Source organism: Nicotiana tabacum, chromosome 20 (genome assembly GCF_000715075.1).
Source record: "Nicotiana tabacum cultivar K326 chromosome 20, ASM71507v2, whole genome shotgun sequence".
NCBI lineage: Eukaryota > Viridiplantae > Streptophyta > Magnoliopsida > Solanales > Solanaceae > Nicotiana > Nicotiana tabacum.
This window is the reverse complement of record NC_134099.1, coordinates 120076318-120099534: the sequence shown is the minus strand read 5'-3', so window position 1 is coordinate 120099534 and position 23217 is coordinate 120076318. Positions and strand designations below refer to the sequence as shown.

The window sequence follows — 23217 nt, the reverse complement described above, 5'->3', positions numbered from 1 at the left end:
AGAGTACATTAGAGGGTATTATTATGATGCAAATGTAGCGTGGTACACTGTTGACCACGTCTTATTCCCTATTTATGTCAAGCGCGGAAGAGCAAAATTGGGCCACTGGGTTTTGGGGTTGTTTACGTTCACAGATAGGTGCATCCACATCTATGACTCTAACCGTGGAGCTATTAATGATAGACTTGCTTTGGATGCTGCATTACCTTATGCAATTCTGATACCTTACTTCTTGAAGAGTTCTGATTTTTATGTCGAGAAGAAGGGCATTGATTGGAACAATGGTGCATATACCGATAAATCCCATTCTGATGCTTTGCAGATTAATCTGGTTAATAATGTGCCCCAACAGATCAAATGGTAGGTTAATCTCAGTTATTTTACTATTTTACTATTTGTGTACCTATTTACAGTAACGTACAGAGAATCTAATTTTTTTTTTAATTATAGTGATTGTGGTGCTTTTGTTGCTGGCTTTGCTGAGTATTTCATCCTGGGTAAGGAAATTCGAAAAGATAATTTTCACATTGAGACACTTTGCACCAGGTGTGAATCTCTGTTGTGGGATTATGGAAGGAAAAAACAACAGTCCGATGCAATTAGTGGTGATGAAATTACAGGGAGACTTTTCAGGAAGAGGAAGAAGGGACGACCGAGAAAGTAGTTCTGTTTTTTTCATTTTAATGTAGTTTTGCTATGTATCAGGAGTTGTTGCCTAGTTTTGTCTAAGTACTATTCTGCTACTTGTGAGACAACCTTAAAAAATATTATAGATGATTTTATTTTTGTGTAATTTGTAGTAGTCATTACACATTGTGGCTGTGAATGAATTACATTTTAATGAATATTTCAGTTGTTTTTTCCTTTAACAAAGTATGTATTTTCGTTATTGTTGCAGTTTGTCAATGTTGCAGGGTTTATACATATGTATACAATAATATACATAGTTTACAATTTTATACAAACTTATACTCTCATTTATACATCTGTATACATATAATAACATTGATTGTTTGTAGTTCTGTTTTGCATTTGTACAATCTATTAATATATTTAGCACCATTAAAAACAGTAACACACTATTATTGGATAATCAAAACATGTATAATGAAACATATTTAACATAATTGCAACATATAATGTAAATTGTAATTCTTTATTGACATTTGTAACTCAATTGCTAGTGAAACTTAACTACTCAACATTTGTAACTCTATTGTTTGTGAAACTTAACTACTCAATATGACAACATATGTAATAGGAAGTGTTATGTTTCCAACTATATATTTTGGTCGAATCCTACATGTTTTTCTATTGTGACCACTTTGTCCACACACAGAACATGAAAACGCCATCTTAAACTCTTTCTCTCAAGCAGGTTTGAGTCTTTCCTTTCTTGGCCTTCTTGCATTTCTCTCCCTTTAAGTAGTAGGACCACATCTTCCAGCACCTCTTTTGGGATTACCCATAAACTCTCATCTGGCATTGGATTCACTGAAAATTCATAAGTTCTAAGGAGGTTATCCTTCTTGTAGTAAAAAGAGCAATACTGGCCAGGTTTCAGCTGCTGGTTCTTCAAAACCGCCCAAGCATGCGGACATGGAAGTTCATCCATTTAAAATTTGCCGCAACTGCATATTCCCTCTTCAAGGCACACTATGTTTCGCCTTGCCCCTTCAAGCACAATATATAAATGCTCCGTAGCAAGCCTCACCTGCAAAAGCTTTTTTTTTTAAAAAAAAGAAGTTAAAGCACATTATACATTATTATACAGAGTTATACATCCTTATACAAGCAGTAAAATGCAAGTCAGCAGTGCCATGCATCATTATATTTGATTCGTTATACCGTCATTTGCTCCGATGCAATCAGATTTTCCCGTATGAGTTTGTCGTACTTTTCGCCAAGCTCTATAGATGTCTCTATTGCACTTTTTCTGTTTTTTGTTATTCCATTGTTGTAGCAAATTTGTCATGTACTCCAGCAATCGCATAACTGGTAACTCTATAGCATCTTTGTTTGCTGCATTAATTGACTTTGCAATATTGGAAGTCATTACCATCGACCTTTTCACTTTGGACTATGCCCTAGACCACCTTTCGTAGACAATTTCAAACAAGTAAGGTTGCACCCTCGAATCAATTTTGCACATGTCTGTCATATGATAGTCAAACTTCTATATCGTGTAAGCTCTAGCCAAAGCGAAGAAGATACCCTTCAATTGTTTGTGATGTTTCTTGAATGTGTGCTTGACATTCTGCCACAAGTGAAACATGCAAATACAATGTGGAACTTCTAGGTACACAGCTTTTGTGGCATTGAAAATGCTTTCATTTCTATCTGAAACTATACACATCCCTTCCCTAACACCAAAAACAGCCTTTATCTGGACGAAGAACCACTCCCAAGATTTACTATTCTCTGAATCTACAATTGCATATGCAAGTGGAAGGATTTTTCCTGTTTATACAAAATAGATATTAGGATTCAGACAATTATACAAATCTTATACACAGTTATACATGAATATACAACTTTATACATACTGCAAATTTTATAAAAACAGCAGCTCTGAAATCCTACACACGTTTATACATGAAACTATAATATTATACAAACTGTAAAAAGAAAGGTAGATGCAGTCAACTCACCAGCTTCATCCTGTGTGCAAGCAGTCAATATGGTACCCTTATATGTTGCTTTAAGGAAACTTCCGTCAACAACCATTATCGGTCTGCAATGCTCCCAACCCTTGATAGATGCATATAGCGAAACATATGCATAAAGAAAGCATCCATCTTCTGATTTGTGCAACTTTGTAACCGTTCCTGGATTTGCATGCTCCAACATATACAAATACCTCGGACCCTCCTTATATGAATCGTTTGGATTCCCTCTTATCATTGTCATTGTTATCTCTTTAGCTCTCCATGCTTTCATGTAGCTCACTTCAACCTCGTATTGCTTTTGTATGTCCTCTATTATATCATTTGTGGTGTAAACCTTTTTTGGATTAACATACTTGTCCTTGATTATACTAGCAATTACACCCGAAGTAGCTTGACGTTGTGTTAAGTATCTTTCATCGTAGCCGCATGTGTGATTATTATTGTAACTTCTCACCTTGAATATGTTTGCCTTGTAAACGGCAGAAGATTTGAAACTCCAAGCACCATTGTCATCCACACACATAAGGTGATACCTAGGATTAAAGATCATTCAACTTCTAAATACACTTATATACAAAAACATAACTAGATATATACTAATTTTAATACCTATATACAAATATATACTACTTTATACATATTTATACATATATATAATAGAATATACAACTATTGTCATACCTTGTTGCGCTTGATCTCTTCACCTTGAATTGGAACCGCTCGCGTACAGCCAAGTTCTTCATCACACTGACAACTGTCTCTTTATCTTTATAAACTTGATCCTCCTCAACAAATTCATTTAACATATTATCTATTATACCCGTGTTTTCAATAAATTCGATATCATGCATAATCTCAGTGCTATAATTGTGGATACATCTATCAATTGGAACTTGTAGCAACCAAACAACTAAAACTTGTAGCAACCAAACGATTATCATAATTCTCTTTCACAGTCACATACAACGGGTATTCAGTGAAATTCAAGTTTTTCTTCTTTAATTCGATATACACCTTAACACTTGTATCGTTGTAAATCAGGATCGGCGGCAAACCATCCTTTGGGAGCAAGTTAATCTCTAATGTGTTTAACTCACAATCGATTCTAATCTGTTTCGAATTAGCTTCAACTAAATTGTTGGAGCTGAATGTCCACTCGATTATTACACAATTGCTAACGAAATTGATAAACTTGTTGCCTTCCCATTCACCACTATGAAAAACGTAAACTGGAAAAAGCTCCATAGAACAAAAAGTTGAAATCAAAATTGCAACAAAAATGAAAATCACGCTGATTGCAGAAAAAAATTCACTTTTCGTGTTCGATTTGCTGTTAATTCGAGATGAAGAAGAATTTCTAAGTTTTTTGGAGTTGCATTGACTGTAAGATCACGTTTTTGTAGATCTGGGAAAGAAGAATGGAAAGAATAAGAGAAAATCCCCGCTGAAAGATACAAAATCCCGCTTCTGAATACCAAAAACGAAAATAACGCCCCTTTTTCGAATATGGGCCTATTATTTTTGGGCTACTCAATTGTAAATTGAAATATGTTCTATAAAGATGAAAAGTAGGCAGCCCAGTTGTTTTAATATGAAATTTTCCCTTTTGTTAATTGGTTTGAAAATTAAAATGTTTTAGCTTTGACCTGATAAGAAGACAAATTTTGTTGAAACAAGTTGGACGGTCATATATCTTGGTATCAAAATTTCAGCTTAAAAGTAATTTCATAAGCTTCAAACTTTCGCTAAAAGTTCTTTTAACACCAAAAACTTAATATACAAGTAAAAGTAATTCTATAACTTTATCAAACAGTTCAATAAGACACATTTTCATGTTAGAACATATTTATTTATTTATTTTCCTCAAACGCACAATAATCCGATACAGCATTAGACGCTGACTCCATGCATGCTTGAGAAATATCTCGAATTTTTGTGACAGCATTAAACTAAACGCCGACTAAAAAGAAGAGAGTCTAGCTAGGACAGAGCCAAACTAAAGAGACTTTGTTCTATCGGGGTTTCCACAAGGCAGTATCAGGGCATGAGAATGTCTCTCCTATATATAATCAAGTACTTCATTTAGATCAATCAATCCTCGTCTCCTCATGGATCCAAAATAGGCCCTTGACGAAATTAATTTGTATGATAATCCATATGTTAAAGAAAAGTGAGGAGACATTTTCAGACAATCTACAACTAGTAATTGACTCAAATATGATATGATACACTCAGTTATCAATTTAATGAGCACTGAACCACAACCCTGTGACATATGGAAGCAAACCAAGGTTTACAGAAACACCCAGCAGAAAAGGCAAGAAATAACAAATTTCAGCTGTCCGGCAATGTCACCAGTTCAGCAGGTGGCCTCAGAGTACAAACCATTTCCTTTGTCTTCCCAAAATATACCTGCAGGTTTAAGCAGGGTTTGGACTCAATTTCACGGTCTATTTTGTAATATAGAAAAGACAATGGAAAGGTGGTCTATTGTTAGCAAAGACTGAAGCGCCTTCTTTGAGACTCTTCCAGTTTGGGTAAATTCCAATTTACTCTTTTCCGTGTGAACCACGGTTTCCCCTAACTATACTTACTACCAAATAACACCCTTCGTTACTCCTTTCTGCTTCCGACTATGCATTTTCAAAGTATGAAAAACAACAAGGTAGTTTCAAGTGAGCAATATTCCTCCCATCAAGGAAAAATAACAAAGAGTGCGATTTGCTACATGAACCACGATTTACCCTACGCTCATACCCAGATAACACCCTTTCCTTCACCTTTCACTGCCAACTAAGCAATTTTCCAGTGAGAAATGTGCCTCACATCAAGGGAGAATGACAAAGAGGCGCAAGTCATTTGTTCACATAATTACCAAGATTTAGGATGAACTAATTAGTACCACCTCAAAGCAAAATAAACCATAAATATTTCAAAGAAAAAAGCAAAAGGAAAAGAACTTCCAAAAGGAAAGACATTTACCTGATCCAAGGAGTTTCTCAGCTTACCCTCCATCTCTTCAATCATCTTTCCCATGTTACACAGATGACCATCTGAGACAGAGAGCTTCATACTCATCTATTCATGCAAAGGAGGAACAATTAGGAAAGACACTAACAATCAAGAAAAGAGTCTTGAATCAACAAGGACTTGCAGTGATCAGTTTAATGGATGAATCTGTTCAGGGGCAGAACTAGGTTGTGGCAAGGTAGTTTGGTTGAATCACCTTCGCCAGAAAATTATATTGTGTAAACAGGGCAAAAATGAATTTTTATATATAATTGTTGAATCCCCTTGACATAAAGGAAGATTCTAGTGTTATATACAAATTGTTGAATCCCCTTGGGGAATCTTCACTTTATAAGGTTAAATAAACTGTTGAATCCCCTTGGGCAATCCTCACCTTATAAGGTTAATTTTGGGATGAATTAAGCCCAAGGTCCGTTCTGTTTACAGAACACATTGTAGATTCATAAAATTTAAGTAATAGAATGTTACATGGTAGAGAATTCTACATTTAATTATAGGACAATTGCTTACCTTATTTCTAGCAGTTTAAACACCTATATAAGGATTCCTCTTGTATATTGTCCATAACCAATTCAAGGAATTCTCATTTTCTTTTTTCTTTTTTCTATTGTCGCATCGCTCAAATAAGATAATCAAGCATACCCATCTTTCTTCCTCCACAAGGAATGAAGGGAAATATGCTGCTGCATTTTTGGACCAAATTGGATATGGTATTCAGATAACTTGTGAAGTTAAACGTGTTTGGGCGAGAGTGATATTAGAATGGGTGCCCCCCTTTGGTAGTCCTAGTGTTGCATTTGTCTTTTTTACTCAAGAGATGGATGAAGGAATTTTCAGACCCCTTATCCTCTTGATTTCTGTACATCGTTAACAAGCAAAGCATTATATAACAGCAATAGCAGAGCTCAGAAATATGACAGACTTTTCAGTCAAAAAGATGTATGTGTGTATGAGAGGAAAATTCCGTAAAGTCCAATGGAGAAAGCTAGTCCGCAATAACCTTGGATCTGCCAAGTGAATTTTTATTCTTAGACTAGCAGCTCATGGAAGAATGGCTACAAAGGATAGCTTGATGCACTGGGGTGTTATTACTGACCAAGGGTGCCCACTGTGTACAACACAACTGGAAAGCATAGCTTATTCATTCTCAGTGTGATTTTTCTGCACAAGTATGGAACAAACTATTGCATTGGCAGGAAATTAGCAGAGCGACTATGTCATGGCCTGAGGAGTTAGATGGGCTTAAGATCATGCTAGAGGAAGAAGCTTAACTGCAGCAATATACAGAATGACACTGGCTGCTTGTTCGTATCATATTTGAATTGAGAAGAACCTAAGAGTATTTCAAGATAAGCAAACAGACCCAATGACAATTTTCAGGAGAATCATTCAGGAAGTTTTTTTACAGACGATCCATGAGGAGCAGGCTAACCAAGAGACTTGACAAGTTAAATTTTTACACTGGATAATGTAGTTCTGGTAGCTCAGTTGTTTTGGTAGTGCTTGGTGTTATATTAGGTAGTTTCTCGCTGCAGTTTTGGAGATGTCAATCTGCCGTTTCTTTTACTAGTACAGAATGCAATTGGTAATAAAAATCTTTTATTTACCCAAAGAAAACTGCAATACCATCCATTAAATACCTGTCTTCTAATTGATCCAGACAAATTGAACGAGCCTGATGACTCATTGTCTGTAGTCAAGGTCAGCATCACCGTACTAGTCAAGCAGTATTGGGCAATTCCTTCCTCCTCTGGTCCCACCTGAACGATTTTACAACAATCTTAAGCCATGCTCATTAGATGAACAAACGAGAGAAGGAAGAGATGACCAAAGAAGTTCTCTTTCTTAAGGTGCTAATACCTCAATAACATGTATGGCATCCCAGGCTCCTTCCTGGAGATACCCCCTTCTACCATGTCCAGACTTGGAGCCATCTACATCCCCCAGAAAAATTGCAAATTAGAAGCAGAAAAGATAACACTTGTTATTGGAAATGCAAAACAGAATTTACCTTTCTTTATTAAGAAACAAGCAACAAAACCTTCATTTTCATCTTCCCACATATAAACTGATGAGATGCCACCTTCATAGTACCTAACAGTGTTTTGGTCAGTGAAACTGCAGAAAATGCTCTGACTAACCAAGAGATGAAACTAGTACTGATGATCTCTTATTAGCTATTCCAATCATAGGTTAACATGAAACCAGGAATTTGAAAAATCTGAAAGACATGTCCTAGGCTTTATCTGAAGTTAAAGGAGAGCTGAATGAAATACGTGAACAAGATTAAGTTGATACAATTGCATAGGAAGAAGAAAAGACGAGGTAAATAAGGGACCTCACTGGTCACGATAGATAGCAAAAACTTCATTTGCTTCAACCTCAAGTTTCCTCAGCTCTGGAGAAGGTTGAGGCGCATCTTCTAATGGTGGATGATACTTATTGGACCAAGGAGACCTACAAGTTAAAAAATACCAAAGTTACAGATATCAAATGCAGCATAGGAATTATGTGTTTTATATGTCTTGAAGCTTGGTAATCTTGAAATGCAGTAGAAAACAACTAAACTAGCCAAACATGTAATCCGACTGTGTTAAGCTTATTCAAACCACCTGATAAAAAAAGGGTCGGTTGGGTAAATATGCCACTCGCCCGAGAGGTGAGTGCCGTATGGATATCAAGACATACGGCCGACATAATTTGTGGAATTTTCATAGGGTTGGCTCGTTGGCCGTCCCTCCATTTTTTTATTTGATATACACAAATTGGCTGTACTACCATGTCATTATATGGTTAGCTAACTCTAAAACAATCAAGAGCTCTCGTACTAGGAGGGTATTCTTATGGTCCAACATATGGAGAGTCCAGCACCCCAGGAAATCAGACAAAGAGAATGAGTGATATAAGCAGATAAACTAAGACCAATTAGGCCAAAATTCTTCGTGCACATGCATGTCATCAGGCTCATTCTTTAGATGATTCTCATCTTAACAAATCAAACAATATTATTTCTAAAAGGCAGCAAAAAACTACAACACAAAATCCTAATCGGAGACAATTATAACAAGTCCCAATTTACCAGATGTTCTAAGAAGAGTTTAACTGTTTCATAATTGAACGGTTAAGAAGGTGATATAGACTAGGAGAAGCATTTTGTTGCATTGAGTCCCACAAGCTTTGACTACTCAGTGATAGAGGATCATCTGAGGTACCATGGTAAGATGCTACATGGTGTAAACGTCTGGCAAAAGTTACCAGATATAAGGCTTCTGATGAGTCAAAGATACCATTTCAGTGGAGTTACGGGTACAGACAAATTTCAAATATGAATATAGCACCTTATGAGGAACAAATAACAAGAGATAAATATGAAGGAAACCAACATTTAAATGGTTTGATGCTGCTATAACAAAAATTAGGACGTGTACACAGAAAGTGGAATTCGTACCAAGCAATTCAAATTCATGAAAATATTGCAATCATCTCTATCACATGATGAGCTGTGGAAATCTATATTTGTGCAGGCAAAGAAATCTTAAATAAGTTATTTCAAAATGACAGTATGGGCAGAATCCTCTACGAATTTTGATGCCATTCAATATCACCAAAACCATTTAGATACATGCAATTAATCAATTACCTATATGAGTCAGCATCTCTGTTATACTCGCAGAGTATGAACTCTTTACCATACTCCATATCGCACAATACCTGATAATACAATTTCAAATCATCAGCTTTATCAAGATGAATGAATTTTGAGACTTGACGAGCTCAAAAACCTTTGATAATACTTTATATATAGTACCAATTGATCAACATTAGTACTGCAAAAAGAAAAGTTTAATCCCCTATAGTTCAGTTATGTATCCCAAGCAACTAAAGGTCTTGGTATAAGAAGTCTCATCAAATAATTTTCAAGAAAAAGAAAGGAATTATCTGAAAATGAAAATAAAACAGTAGGTTACAGCTCTACATCTAAAGGTAAGATATGAAGCAACCACTTATCTGCATAGTGAATATCTCATACATCCCATTTTCCTAATTATAGAGCAGCATGTAAAGAATGCATTAGAACCATACTCCAGACTTCTGTACCACTCAAATGGGGAATGCTTCTGGGCTTTCTTAGTTCATACAAATTCATATGACAAGTTTTTCTGTCCTTGAAGTAATTCTATATTTTAGAAAGAAAAGTAGCTTTCACGTTTGACCACCTTCAATCATCATGGTATCACACATATGGACCGTGCATTTGGAGGTCTACGTAGAGCAAGAAGAAACCATCTTAAGCAATATTCTATCATTTTATCCCAGTAGATGTGGTCATTTCTGTATGGGTCCAAATTTGACCAACCACGACCAACGACGAGTACGACAAATGACAGGGTCTCTTTGAGTCGGCATCCCGAGGGAGACGACCTTAATGCAAAAAAGAAATTGTACGACCCTTGTAATAGTGTAAGCCCATTAGGGGACATTAGGAATACTCCGTCGAATATTCCTTGTATTTTGTCTTTTACAATTTAGAAGAGTTTCTCTCTTAGTATAAAAGGGGAACAATAACCTTGTAACAGAGGAGGGGGCACTTTAGAGAGATTATGATTCTTGTGTGAAAAGAAACTTAAGGACCGTCTTCTCTTTATCTGTTATTCTTTCTAGAAATTATTATATTCAGCTAAGATTTACCCCTTCATCTTTGATTGATTTGTTCAAAAAGGTTTTAATATCTTTTGAGTCAAACAATTTGGCGCCGTCTGTGGGGATTTCTATAGCTGAAATCATTGTTTTCATCTAGATTCTTGAAGGAAACAATCACCTTTCTCCAGCTCCATAATAGCCAACGATGGCAGGAAAGGGAGAAGCGAGGCTAAAAGCAATAGAGGGTGTCACAAATAACCTCCTGAATTCCCTCAACGAGGCTAGTGGAGAAGACAATGAAAATGCAACACCAAGTGTTACACCTGAGAGTGAGATTTCACCTCCTCCGCACGGGAATCTAACGACCTTGCGCGAGAGAAGAATCTCAACATCCTCAGCAGGAGAAGCGCCACCCGCAGTCAAAAGGCTACGAGAAGAATGGTTAACAAGCACCTTGAGCAACATGCTCGAGAAACCCATTCAGGGAGGTGTCGAAGACGCGCCACCCACAGAAATCGCAGTTGCTGCCGATGAGCCAAGTTCTACACGAACAGGAAACACCCGCACTGTTACTGATGCAGGTGACGATGCACTTATGGCCACCTTAAAGAAAATGGAAGAGATGAAGAATGAGAACAAAACACTCCGCGACCAGATGAAGGAACATCAGGAAAGGGTCGATAAAATACCAGGCGCTCTGAAACTATTACCAAAACGCGATGTGGGCCGATTCGTCGAACAACCATACAGCGAAGGGGCAGCTCCCCATTCTATTCCAAAGACCTTCAAAATGCCTCCATATTTGAAAATATACGATGGCACCACGGACCCGGAAGATCACCTAATCCATTACCTTGCCGCAGTAAAGGGTAACGATTTATCAAAGGAACAGGTGTCGTCTGTACTGCTGAAAAAGTTCGGTGAAACTCTGCAGGGGGAGCGTTGACGTGGTATTCCCAACTACCAGCACGATCGATATCCACGTTCGAAGAGATGGCAGACAAGTTCGTCACCTCGCACGCGGGAGCGAAAAAGGCAGAAGCTAGGGTCAATGATATCTTCGCCATCAGGAAAACAACGGGCGAGGGACTTCGGGATTTCCTAGCCTGATTCAACATAGTAAGGATGAGCCTACCAAACGTGTCAGAAGGGATGGAAGTAGCAGCCTTTCAAAATGGGCTAAAAAGAAACGGATCAAAAGCAACCAAAAAGCTACTCAGTAGACTCATGAAGTACCCCCTACCACGTGGGAAGAGATCCACAATGCCTATTGCGCTGAAGTGAGGGCAGACGAGGATGACCTGAATGGCCCGCTTCAGCGATTAACATCAATCCAGACCGAGACAAGGAGAGATCGCCGCCATGACGGGCGAAGGGATAAGTTACTACGTTTCAAACGAGAAAGACACCAGCCTTACATCCGAACATCCAATCCTCCACCTCCACGACATGCGAACGCCGCGCCTCGACATACCGCACCCTCCCGAAACGAAAGAGGTATGCCTCCACTACTATCTGCTCATAATTTTTGTGTTTCCCCCTCAGAAATAGTGTACGCACTGGAGAAGCTCGGCACGAAGGTGCAGTGGCCGCAAAAGATGAAGTCGGACCCAAGCACAAGGAGGTCAAACGTCCTGTGTGAGTTCCACCAGGAAAGAGGACACAAGACCGAGGACTGCATTGGTCTACGACAGGAAGTAGTAAGGATGTTAAATCAGGGATACCTGAAAGAACTGCCGAGTAACAGAGGACGAGCCAACTTCGCTCGAGGGCGCGATCAACCCCAAAGACCTCCAAAGCCATCGTCACCAACTCGTACCATACAAATGATCATTGGCGGCGACGACGACATGGTAATCAACCATGTGAAATTCACCACCACACATAAACTCAAACGGACAGTCGCCCACGAACGGTATGATAATCTCGAAGATAGTATCATCTTCAATAAGTCAGATACCAACGGTTTGTCTTTCCCTCACTATGATGCTTTGGTTATAACTTTACGCATCGTTGATACCGATGTAAAAAGAATAATGGTGGATGACGGAAGCGGCGCGTGTATTGTTCACCGGCGAGTTCTCATGCAAATGAGGCTCGAGGATAAAATAATACCACGTTGCATAACACTAACGAGTTTTAATAATGCAGTAGAGCGGACATCTGGCGAAATAGTGCTACTTGTCCTGGCAGGAGGGGTTACCCTGGAAATGACATTCCACGTCATGAACCAGGAAACAGCCTACAACGGCATCATAGGACGACTATGGATACACGCCATGCAAGCCATCCCTTCAAGCTTATATCAAGTGATCAAATTTCCCATCCCATGGGGGATATTCAGCATCCGAGGCGAGCCACGTACCGCCCAAGAATGCTACCGGATCGCCCAAGATTGCACACACACCAAACAACTAAAAGGGGCAAGTGCGGAAGCATAGCAATCAACCATGTCGGGAACCAAACCCGACGTACAAATAGAGGCCATCAAAGACCCGGACATCGTAGAAGCTTGTAAGGCAACCATAGAAGATCTCGATCCCGTCCAATTGGATAACACCGATAGCACAAAAAAGGCTTATGTTGGACACAACCTCTTGGAGCCAGGTAAGTACCGTGAGTTTTTAACTAACAACGCCGATTTGTTTGCTTTTTCCCACTTAGATATGCCAGGAATCCCAAGGGATATCGCCACACACAGGCTGAATGTCGATCCACTTCATCCGCCGGTACGGCAAATGAGAAGAAAGTTCAATGCCGCAATCAATGAGGCGGTCAGCGAGGAGGTTGATAAATTACTCGCCAACGGTTCCATCAGAGAATTGAAATACACCCAATGGGTCGCCAATGTGGTCATGGTCAAAAAGAAGAACGGGAAATGGCGAATGTGTGTTGACTTCACCGATCTAAACAAAGCATGCCCAAAGGACTCTTTTCCGCTACCTCACATCAACCAACTTATCAATGCAACAGCGGGGCACGAACTGCTGAGCTTCTTGGACGCCTACTCCGGTTATAACCAAATTATGATGGCTGAAGAAGATCAAGAAAAGACCACTTTCATCACTCATCAAGGAACGTATTGCTATAAGGTGATACCATTCAGGCTCAAGAACGCAGGGGCCACGTATCAAAGGTTAGTCACCAAAATGTTCAAAGAACAATTCGGTAAGACCATGAAGGTTTACATCGACGACATGCTAGTGAAGCCGACAAAGAAAGAGGATCACATCGGTCATCTGAAGGAAGCCTTCGAGATATTAAGGCAGTACGGGATGAAACTGAATCCCGAAAAGTGCGCCTTCGGCGTAACTTCAGGAAAGTTCCTCGGTTTCCTAGTGTCACAAAGGGGAATCGAGATCAACCCGGATCAAATCAGGGCCATCGATGCAATACAAGAAATACTGACTAGCAAAAGCAGGTGCAGAAATTAACAGGGCGAATAGCCGCCCTATCAAGGTTCATTTCACGATCCTCGGATGGATGCCACAAATTCTTCAATGTGCTAAGGAAAGACCACGGGCTGCAATGGAACGAAGAATGCGTCGACGCCCTGAGAAAACTGAAAACGTATCTATCCTCGCCACCACTACTCGTCAAAGTGGACCCGAGTGAATGCCTACTTGTGTATCTAGCAGTTTCCGAAGTTGCAGTAAGCGCAGTCTTGGTTCGTGAAAATAAAGGTACGCAATCTCCGATTTACTATATCAGCAAAACCTTAATCGATGCCGAAACAAGGTACCCTCACCTTGAAAAACTAGCTCTAGCATTGTTCGTAGCTTCACGGAAGCTTAGACCGTACTTTCAATGTCACCCCATAAAGGTGGTGACAACCTTTCCCATAAGAGGTATCCTACACAAACCCGAACTGTCGGGTAGACTAGCCAAGTGGGGCCATAGAACTAAGCGAGCACGACATAACATACCAACCGCGAACTGCCATTAAGTCGCAGGTGCTCGCCGACTTCGTCGTTGATTTCAACATGGAAATATTGCCCGAGGTAGAACGGGAAGCACTCCGCACTTCCACACATACTGACCTCTGGGTCCTCTACACCGACGGTGCCTCTAATGCCTCGGGATTGGGACTGGGACTCGTCCTCGAAGTCCCTACAGGCGAAGTAATTCGCCAGTCCATACGATGCCCCGAGATGACTAACAACGAGGCCGAGTATGAAGCTGTAATTGCAGGTTTGAAGTTAGCCCTCAAATATGGCGCTCGACGACTTGTCCTCCGTTGTGATTCTCAACTCGTGATGAACCAAGTCACAGGGACTTTCCAAATCAAAGAGCAGAGACTACAAAAGTACCAATCGGAAATCCACAAACTACTGCCAGAATTCGATGAATGTCGCCTCGACCAAATACCCAGGGCGCAGAATATCGAAGCAGATGGCCTCGCCAAACTAGCTACAACCACCAAAAATATCAACAAGGAAAACGTGGTCACCCTCTTCCATTCCGCAATAAACCACGTCAAAGTACATTCTATAAACTTAACTTGGGACTGGCGTAACCGCCTCGTAGCATATTTGCAGGATGGAACGCTCCCACAAGATAAAAAAGAAGCCAAAAAACTCCCGGTACAAACAGCCCGATACAACCTCATAAACGATGATCTCTACAAAAGAACGTTCGACGGCCCCATAGCCAAATGTCTTGGGCCAAATCAAACAAGGCAAGTACTGGAAGAAGTACACGAAGGGCACTGCAACGCCCACATGGGAACCGCGCCCTCGTCTGATGCCTCATCCGCGCCGGGTACTACTGGCCCACCATGAAAAAAGAAGCTGCGGACTATGTCAGGAGATGTGAACAATGTCAAAAGTACACCCCTATGATACATCAAGCAGGGGAACTCCTTCATTCCGTCACTTCGCCATGGCCGACTATAAAGTGGGGAATAGACATAGTCGGCCCCCTCCCAGTAGGACGAGGTAAGGTGCGCTTCCTTTTGGTTTTAATTGATTACTTTTCTAAATGGGTGGAAGCGGGTGCATACACTGAGATACGTGAGTAGGAGGTCATCGCATTCATATGGAAAAACATAATATGCCGTTTTGGCATCCCCAAAGAAATCAGCTGCGACAACGGATCTCAGTTCGTCGAAAAGAGAACGACTAAGTTTTTCGAAAAATGGCACATCAAACGAATAATCTCCATGCCATATCACCCTGCCGCCAATGGTCAAGCCGAATCCTCTAATACTGAATAAATTGAAAAAGAAGCTTGAGGATGCTAAAGGGCTATGGCCCGAACTACTACCGGAAGTATTATGGGCATACCGTACCACGTCAAAACCAGTTCAGGAGAAATGCCATATTCACTGTCTACGGGACTGCCGCAGTTATACCCGTCGAAGTCAGAGAACCCAGTTTGAGATACTCCAACGAGAGCGGGCCAAGCAACGACGAAAGTAGGCTATAAGATCTGGATGAAGTTGAAGAACGGAGAGACATGGCCCACATAAGAATGGTAGCCCAAAAGCAGCAAGTAGAAAGATACTACAACAAGAGAGCCAAGGTGCGACCGCTCAAAGTCGGAGACTACGTCCTCAAAGCTAAAACACAAGCATCGAAAGACCCTAATGAGGGAAAATTGGAAACGAACTGGGACGGACCATACAAAATCATAGCTGCAACAAACAAAGGAGCATTCCAGTTAGAGACAATGGGGGAAAACCACTCCAAAACAACTGGAATGTCGCCCATCTCAAGTACTTCCACTTCTAAAAGAAGGCGTCACCTAAGTCGTACTCTTTTTCCCTCACCCGGGTTTTGTCCCAATCGGGTTTTCCCGGGGAGGTTTTTAACGAGGCGGCAAGGGATACGCCTCAAGGATTGAAGTGTTTCATTACCTAGACCCGACGACATGATCTTCGGAACGAAGTAATGAAGGGACTGGATATAGATAATCGAATCTCCATTGTATGTGCAGAGTCGACATGTGATTCTCACAGGAATTTAATCGAATCTCCATTATATGTGCAGAGTCGACATGTGATTCTCACAAAAATTTAATCAAACCTCCATTGCATGAACAAAGTTGACATGTCTTCCTACGGGAATACGATCAAATCTCCAACAAGAAATGGTCAAGGCCATCGACGATAATATGAGTTCGACCTCGTTCGAACTACGACGGAATCCTACTTCGACAACAGTTCGAAGCAACATCCCAATGGTCAAGACCATCGACGATAATATGAGTTCGACCTCGTTCGAACTACGACGGGATCCTACTTCGACGATAGTTCGAAGCAACATCCCAATGGCCAAGGCCATCGACGATAATAGGAGTTCGACCTCATTCGAACTACGACGGGATCCTACTTCGACGACAGTTCGAAGCAACATCCCAATGGCCAAGACCATCGACGATAATATGAGTTCGACCTCGTTCGAACTACGACGTGATCCTACTTCGACGACAGTTCGAAGCAACATCCCAATGGCCAAGGCCATCAACAATAACATGGGTTCGATAAATGCAAGAAAGAACAAATCGACAAAATAAATTTTACATTACATCAAAATATTATTTACACTTGCCCTTACAAACGGGCTCAAGTATGCCCCCCGCAAAAAACCCCAAAACAAAAGCAAGTACAAACAAAGATTACACATCATCCCCGGTGGGGTAAGCATCTTCGTACCACGAATCCGAAGCAAGGCGGTTCGCATCATCGGAGTTGATGTCATCCCCGTCAGGTGTGAGGGGGTCGTACCCGCATGCCTCACGAGCTTCGGTGTGCACGACCTGAAGCTCCGCCTCAGTAGCCTTTCCCTCGACGTGAAAAGCCTTATACACATCAAGCCAAGCCTCCGCAAGGACCCACAACTCATATAAACGACGGGGCACAGTCGAATTGGCTGAGGCACGAGACATAGAAGGCTGAGAATGTCGACTTGCATCCTCCGCCCTTAGCAAAGCCATTTGTCTATTTAATGCAGCCAGCTCCGCCTCCAGTTCTTTGACACGCCCCTCGAGCCCTGCAACCTTACGACCAGAGGCCTCCCTCTCTTCAGCCAACTCCGACCTACAAGCGCGGAGGGCGTTCTCCAAAGATGTGGTTCCAGAAATAGCTACCAACTTATCAGTGCCAACACTCAGCTCTCCCTTAAGCCCCTATACCTCTGCTGCCTTCGCATTCAACTCAGCGATCAAACCGGTCACCTTTGCCTGCAAGTCGGCATTTTCGGCCATCACCCCCTACTCAACTCAAGTTCGTCGTCCTTCACCTTAAGGGAAGCCTCGAGCTCACTATTACGAGCAACAGCCTTCATGAGCTCCTCATCCCGCTCTTTCAACTCTTCGATCTTACGCTCCAGTTGGTCCTCCCGCTGTTTGAGCCCCTTATGAAACAACTGAAACTTAGGGTCACGATGATAAATGTCGGTCATCGCACGGTGCTTAGCACGATATTGTTGATATTTGGACGACATCTTCTCATAAAGGCCCGTCCTTTTCTCTCCCTACGCTCTCGCTCAATCTCCATGACAAGGGTCTGACAAAAAAAGGGAGAAGTTAGAAACAAAGTGCAGAACGACGATCACCACACAAACCCAACGACAAAAAGAAGAGGAAAGGCACCTACCTGCAAAGCCATACCGGCGACCTTCTGAGACAACTCCACATCGCTCATCACCCTAAGTACCTCATTCTCAAGGGCAGCACATAGAGGAGCTAGAGCAGACGCCACTTGCTCGCAGTTCAGCAGCAAGTTGCAATCCCCCGGAACGACTATGTGACGATCAGATCCTTCCGTTCTGATCTCCACATGAGTATGGCGACCCACGAACTCATTGACATCCTCTGGGTCGACATCCGAGCCTGAGCCGTCACCCTCAACACGGCGACCTCCAACATTGGACGATGCAGCGCCCTCAACTGAGCGCACCGAGTCGGCTCCTGGGTAAGCTCCTTCCACTTGGGGAGACCTCCTCGACAAGATGGCATCAGCCATAAAAGTGGGCACGGGTGCTGTCTGTGACGTCCTGCATCTATCAGCATCCACGACCACGCCCTTCCCAAGCTCCATCCTTCTCTTCTTTCTCGATAGCGGTTCGTCCCCATTAGAGGACTCGTCCAAGGATGTGAAGCCGACACTGAAGAGGCCTCCTCCCTCACAACCACGACTCGAGAGGGACCTTCTAATTGAATAGGTTGAGGATGGCCCTCTCGAACAGACTCACTCAAAAAAAATTGCGCGTCTGCGACAGCAACAGCCTGTCGAAATGCAGGGACTGGCGCCCTCCGCCTGAAGCTCCACGACCTGTCATCACGAAGGGTTGATTAATAAACAAGGTCGTACGGCCAACAAAGTGGTAAGGAAAGTATTTACCAAAAGAGACTCTAGGGCCGTAACGCTTCACGAAGGCGAACCAATCACGAATCTCTGCTGCATGAGGCAACAGACGGGCCACCCAACCCTTGATATCCGCAATAGGGCGAGGCGGACGTCCCAGAGCTGCGAACAGGAAACAAACAAACTTTAAAATGAATACATACAAAGGAAGAATAAAGCGAGCGGTGACACTCACGAGTCTCATTCCATCGCTCCGGGAACCTGGCGAAATCAGAAACGACATGCTCAATTTTGACATAGAAGTACTTGTGCCAAAACTTGTGGCTTGCCCGGTCATCTGTTCCGACCATCGTGCCACGAAGCCTCAAATGCACCATGGTACCCCTGTGGAAGCCGGGCGTGGACAGGTGCAAAAGGTGGTGGACAGAAACGTTACACTCCGCCAACTCTGCATACTTAGTCAGCAGCAAAAGTACCTTGAGCGTATATGGCGAAAGTTGTGCTGGACAAACTTGGTAGAACCTACAGAATTCTTCTGCTAAGGGGAAGAGAGGAAGAGTATGACCGATCATAAAAGGGTACTCATAGAAAGCGCAGTACCCAGGTCTATGGACATCCATGTAATCCCTCCCCGCTGGAACCATTTCTACATGAGCGGGAATGCCATATTTTACACGAAGAGCATCAATATGAACTTGCTCTGTCTCAGAAAATACGATGTCCGGAGTAGGAGGGGGATCTTTGAGGAAGTCACTTCGGGATGAGGGATGCCTTGGTAGTAACTCCTCCACCGTAGGAAGGCTGTCACCCTCTTCTACCACCGTATCTTCGCTGCCAGAAGGGGGCGCTGTGGATAACGGGGTGGCTTCAGGAACCTCTTCACGAGAACTACGAGACCCCGACATAATATCATTCAAAGGAATGTTAACACAAAAGGAAGAAGGAAGAAGAAGCTTCGAATGAAGAACGTAAGAAGAAACAGAAAGGTATGAGAGCAAATTAGGAAGAGTGAAAGAAGTTATCCAGAGTGAAATGGCCAAAGTTTTTCGAAAAATCAAACCCTTCACCTATTTATAGGGTTGGGTGGCGCTAGAATCGAGGTGGCAAGTCACAAAGCAGCGCAAGAATCGAAGCATCAAGCCGTCAATTCCTGCCTCGAAAACCTGTGTGATGATGACGCACGTGAAGCTGACATCATTTCTCGGTAAAGTGTATCACTCGATGTCTTGCCGAATACGCTGACCGTCCCTCATTGGCCACGTCGTAACGTTTCAATGGATCAAATTTCTCCATAAGAACGCATGAAGTCCGCTCATCGAGGACGCACCCGGTTGCAACCCCAACAAGCTGAGGGACTAATTGTATGGGCCCAAATTTGACCAACAACGACCAACTACAAGTACGACAAACGACAAGGTCTCTTTGAGTCGGCGTCACGAGGGAGACGACCTTAAGGCAAAAAAGAAACTGTACGCCCCTTGTAAATAGTGTAAGCCCATTAGGGGACATTAGGAATATTCCATCGAATATTCCTTGTATTTTGTCTTTTACAATTTAGAAGAGTTTCTCTCTTAGTATAAAAGGGGAACAATAACTTTGTAATAGAGGAGGGGGCACTTTAGAGAGAGAATGATTCTTGTGTGAAAAGAAACTTAAGGACCGTCTTCTCTTTATCTGTTATTCTTTCTAGAAATTATTATATTTAGCTAAGATTTACCCCTTCATCTTTGATTGATTTGTTTAAAAAGGTATTAATATCTTTTGAGTCAAACAATTTCTAATCTTATTCAGTCTAACATCCATCTTAACGGCCGCAAGATGAAAAAGAATACGACATACATCTTATACAACACTCATTTTTTTAAGATGAAAAAGAATACGACACTCATTTTGCGAATACATAAATAACACTACTTTTATTATTAGGTGTATATAGCATTATTACTCACGAAACTTTCAACACCGCATGCTTTCACTTTGTATGCATCTTAATATTGCGTAGCACCTCTATAGCACTCCTTCATTTAAGCTATCTACTTAATCTTATAATATCAAATATTAGGCGGCATTCACCCACACTATCTGATGCCTACATCAGGCATTATAGACTATTCCAGAATAGGACTTCTTTATTAAATTAATAATTTGTTGATGTGGGAAGAATTTATGTGCATACAAGTGGTAGAAAAAGTAGTGCACCGAGATAAGAACAAATATCTTTCTGCATTTCCTAATTATAGAAGCAAATTTGGATATTGTCCGTATGCTAATATCTGAGTATAAGAAAATGGACAATCTGGCATTCTAATGGGAACTATGACACCTAAAACTGGGCAATGCACATCTACTTGCAAAAACTGAAGTCTCTCTCCTTTTCCTAGTTGCAGAAACCTTCTAATCTTTTGCCCCAATTTTATAAACAGGCCATATAATATTTGGAAATTCATCTCGATACATGTGCTATCAAAATTCAATTGAATTATGGAAAGGAGAAAACGAGTATCATATTTCTTTGTTACGCATATACAAGCAGCTAATTCTTTTTTCCCCGCATTTCATCTCTCTCTCTCACACACACTCAAAAGAAACAGAGCTATGGCAAAACTCACTGAAAAAAAAGACCTTTTAACTTTTACCTTTGCAATTGGCAACAATATTTTCAGTAGTCTAAGGAAGAATATAATGACTCCACATCATTTTTAATAAAAAGTGAGTAGTGACACTGAAAAACAAAACCCTAAATATCTGATGCACAGTGCTTCCCAAGAAACTCAGTTGCAATTACATCGAACTGTTTCACTTGGAGACAAAACCCTAGCAAACTACAAACTTAACTCGTTTCTTCTTCTGACGACATTGTCACCATAAATCATTACGCAACACTAATTCATTCAATACGAATGTAGAATACTAGAATTAACTAACTCCGTGTCCATCATTACCTAGAAACTAAAATAAATCAATCTGCACATATATACAACAACAAAAACAACAACACCTACGCCTCGCAAATTAGTTAAGATCAGATATATGAAAAATAATTTGCTTTTAAGACAAATTAGGGTTTCTCTAAATTGAACATGAGGAACTTCAATAATTACAAAAAAGAACATATTCGATAATGCATTTTACATAAGTTAATTTGAAAAGAAGATTTTTTAAATACCTGAAGAGGTTGATCAACTTGTGAAAGGAGATCTGAAGAGTGATGAGGTAAGAGACTAAGCAGAGCAGAGAGAGCAGTTTCTGTATGCTTTGGTGGAATTCTTCTCATCAATCCCATGGCTGCTTCCATTTCTATGGCTTTCTCCCTCTTAGAGAGAGAAACTGGGACAGAATGATTTTGGGGAAGTTGTAGAGAGAGGAAGAGGAGGCGCGTTGTTTTGATCCGAGTTTCCCTCGCGGGAAAATTCTATTAAAATGTTGGATAACCTTTTTTTGACGCCCTAAGTGATGTAAATCCGAAAATAATTGTAAGATTTTAGTACTTATTTTATTAAAATTAAACTATTTATCATTAATAGCTAAATTATATTTCTTCATTGAAACAGGTGGTTTGGTTGGTGACACCTAAGGGTACGGTGTATGGGTTAATAAAGTTGATTTAAAAATAATAAGGTCTTATAATTAAATTTCAGTGGAGGAATTTTTTTTTAGGTGATTTGATATATATGCTGATAAAAAATAATATGCATCTTGTAGAATTAATCGAGGTGTATACAAATTGTCCGTATATCACATTTAAAAATAATAATAATAATAATAATATGTTTACTTTTATATATTTTGACACCCCCTAACGAAAATTATGGCTCCGCCACTCGGAGCGGGACCATGCGTAAGTATTGTGCATGTTATGGTAGCGAATAGCGATCATGTAAGAAGTCCAAAGAATGGGGACATCTTTGGCTATGCTTTTTCCTGGTTACATGCCTACATCATTGCCCCCAAGTGTTTGAGTTGATTTGAAGGCATGCCAACTATGCTTTATCCTATGCTTTTGCTCATTGTGCCCACAGTTCAGTGTTCATCTTCATTAATGTCCCTCCTTATTTGGATTTTGCTTACATAAAATTCCATGACAAATAAACTTTCAGAAAACTGAAAACTATAGTAGTAGCTCAACAACATCTTAATCTACATTAAATTCATTGCTAATATTGGCCACCTTAGTTAAGTTTTAAATCCAAATGTTACTTCAAAGGGACCTTATTAATTGAGTAGTCACACTTTCTAACCAAAAGCATAGTTACTTTTGACATATTTACCTTTCAAAAGACAAATGTACATTTATTTATTTATTGGGTTCAGAGACAAATGTAACTTTAGTACAATCGGAGGAGTCCTTTTTCTAAGAAATGAAAAAGAAAGAAGTCTTTTCTTTATGATACAAGCTCATGAAGTATTTGTTCATACGAAATTACAAGCTCTATTTTGCTTCCCACATCATCCTTGTTAGACATCGCCTAAATTTGTTTATGATTAATCTTGGAGCCAAAGTATTCAATCTTGGAGCAAAAAATTCTAGCTTGAAGCCAAAGAATAAAAGTACTTTTTTTTATTCTTTTT

At 40.7% G+C, this 23217-nt stretch overlaps 2 protein-coding genes and 1 non-coding gene across 4 annotated transcripts; 1 reads left to right on the top strand and 2 right to left on the bottom strand.

Annotated features, from left to right (window-relative positions):
* Nucleotides 1-1165: 1165 nt before the first annotated feature.
* Nucleotides 1166-4591, bottom strand: LOC107769468 (uncharacterized). Of its 2 annotated transcripts, XR_012703872.1 has the most exons (4): nucleotides 3351-4591; nucleotides 2652-3202; nucleotides 1849-2460; nucleotides 1166-1723 (listed from the first exon to the last, which is right to left on the bottom strand). XR_012703872.1 is itself a non-coding variant. In XM_016588687.2 (3 exons), exons 1-3 carry the CDS (start codon nucleotides 3608-3610, stop codon nucleotides 2177-2179), a joined length of 1095 nt encoding a protein of 364 aa, XP_016444173.1. In that variant the 5' UTR covers nucleotides 3611-4591; the 3' UTR covers nucleotides 1166-2176. The 2 variants fall into 2 exon arrangements, 1 of the variants encoding a protein (XP_016444173.1); XM_016588687.2 differs by having other exon boundaries at nucleotides 1166-2460.
* Nucleotides 4592-4733: 142 nt separating this feature from the next.
* Nucleotides 4734-22072, bottom strand: LOC107769469 (F-actin-capping protein subunit beta). The gene is made up of 8 exons (XM_016588689.2): nucleotides 21815-22072; nucleotides 9340-9410; nucleotides 8043-8156; nucleotides 7711-7793; nucleotides 7560-7633; nucleotides 7340-7459; nucleotides 5652-5747; nucleotides 4734-5081 (listed from the first exon to the last, which is right to left on the bottom strand). Exons 1-8 carry the CDS (start codon nucleotides 21941-21943, stop codon nucleotides 5004-5006), a joined length of 765 nt encoding a protein of 254 aa, XP_016444175.1. The 5' UTR covers nucleotides 21944-22072; the 3' UTR covers nucleotides 4734-5003.
* On the top strand, nucleotides 8319-8441 carry LOC142175016 (U11 spliceosomal RNA). Its single transcript, XR_012704213.1, has one exon. It is a non-coding gene; the product is annotated as a U11 spliceosomal RNA (small nuclear RNA).
* Nucleotides 22073-23217: the final 1145 nt, after the last annotated feature.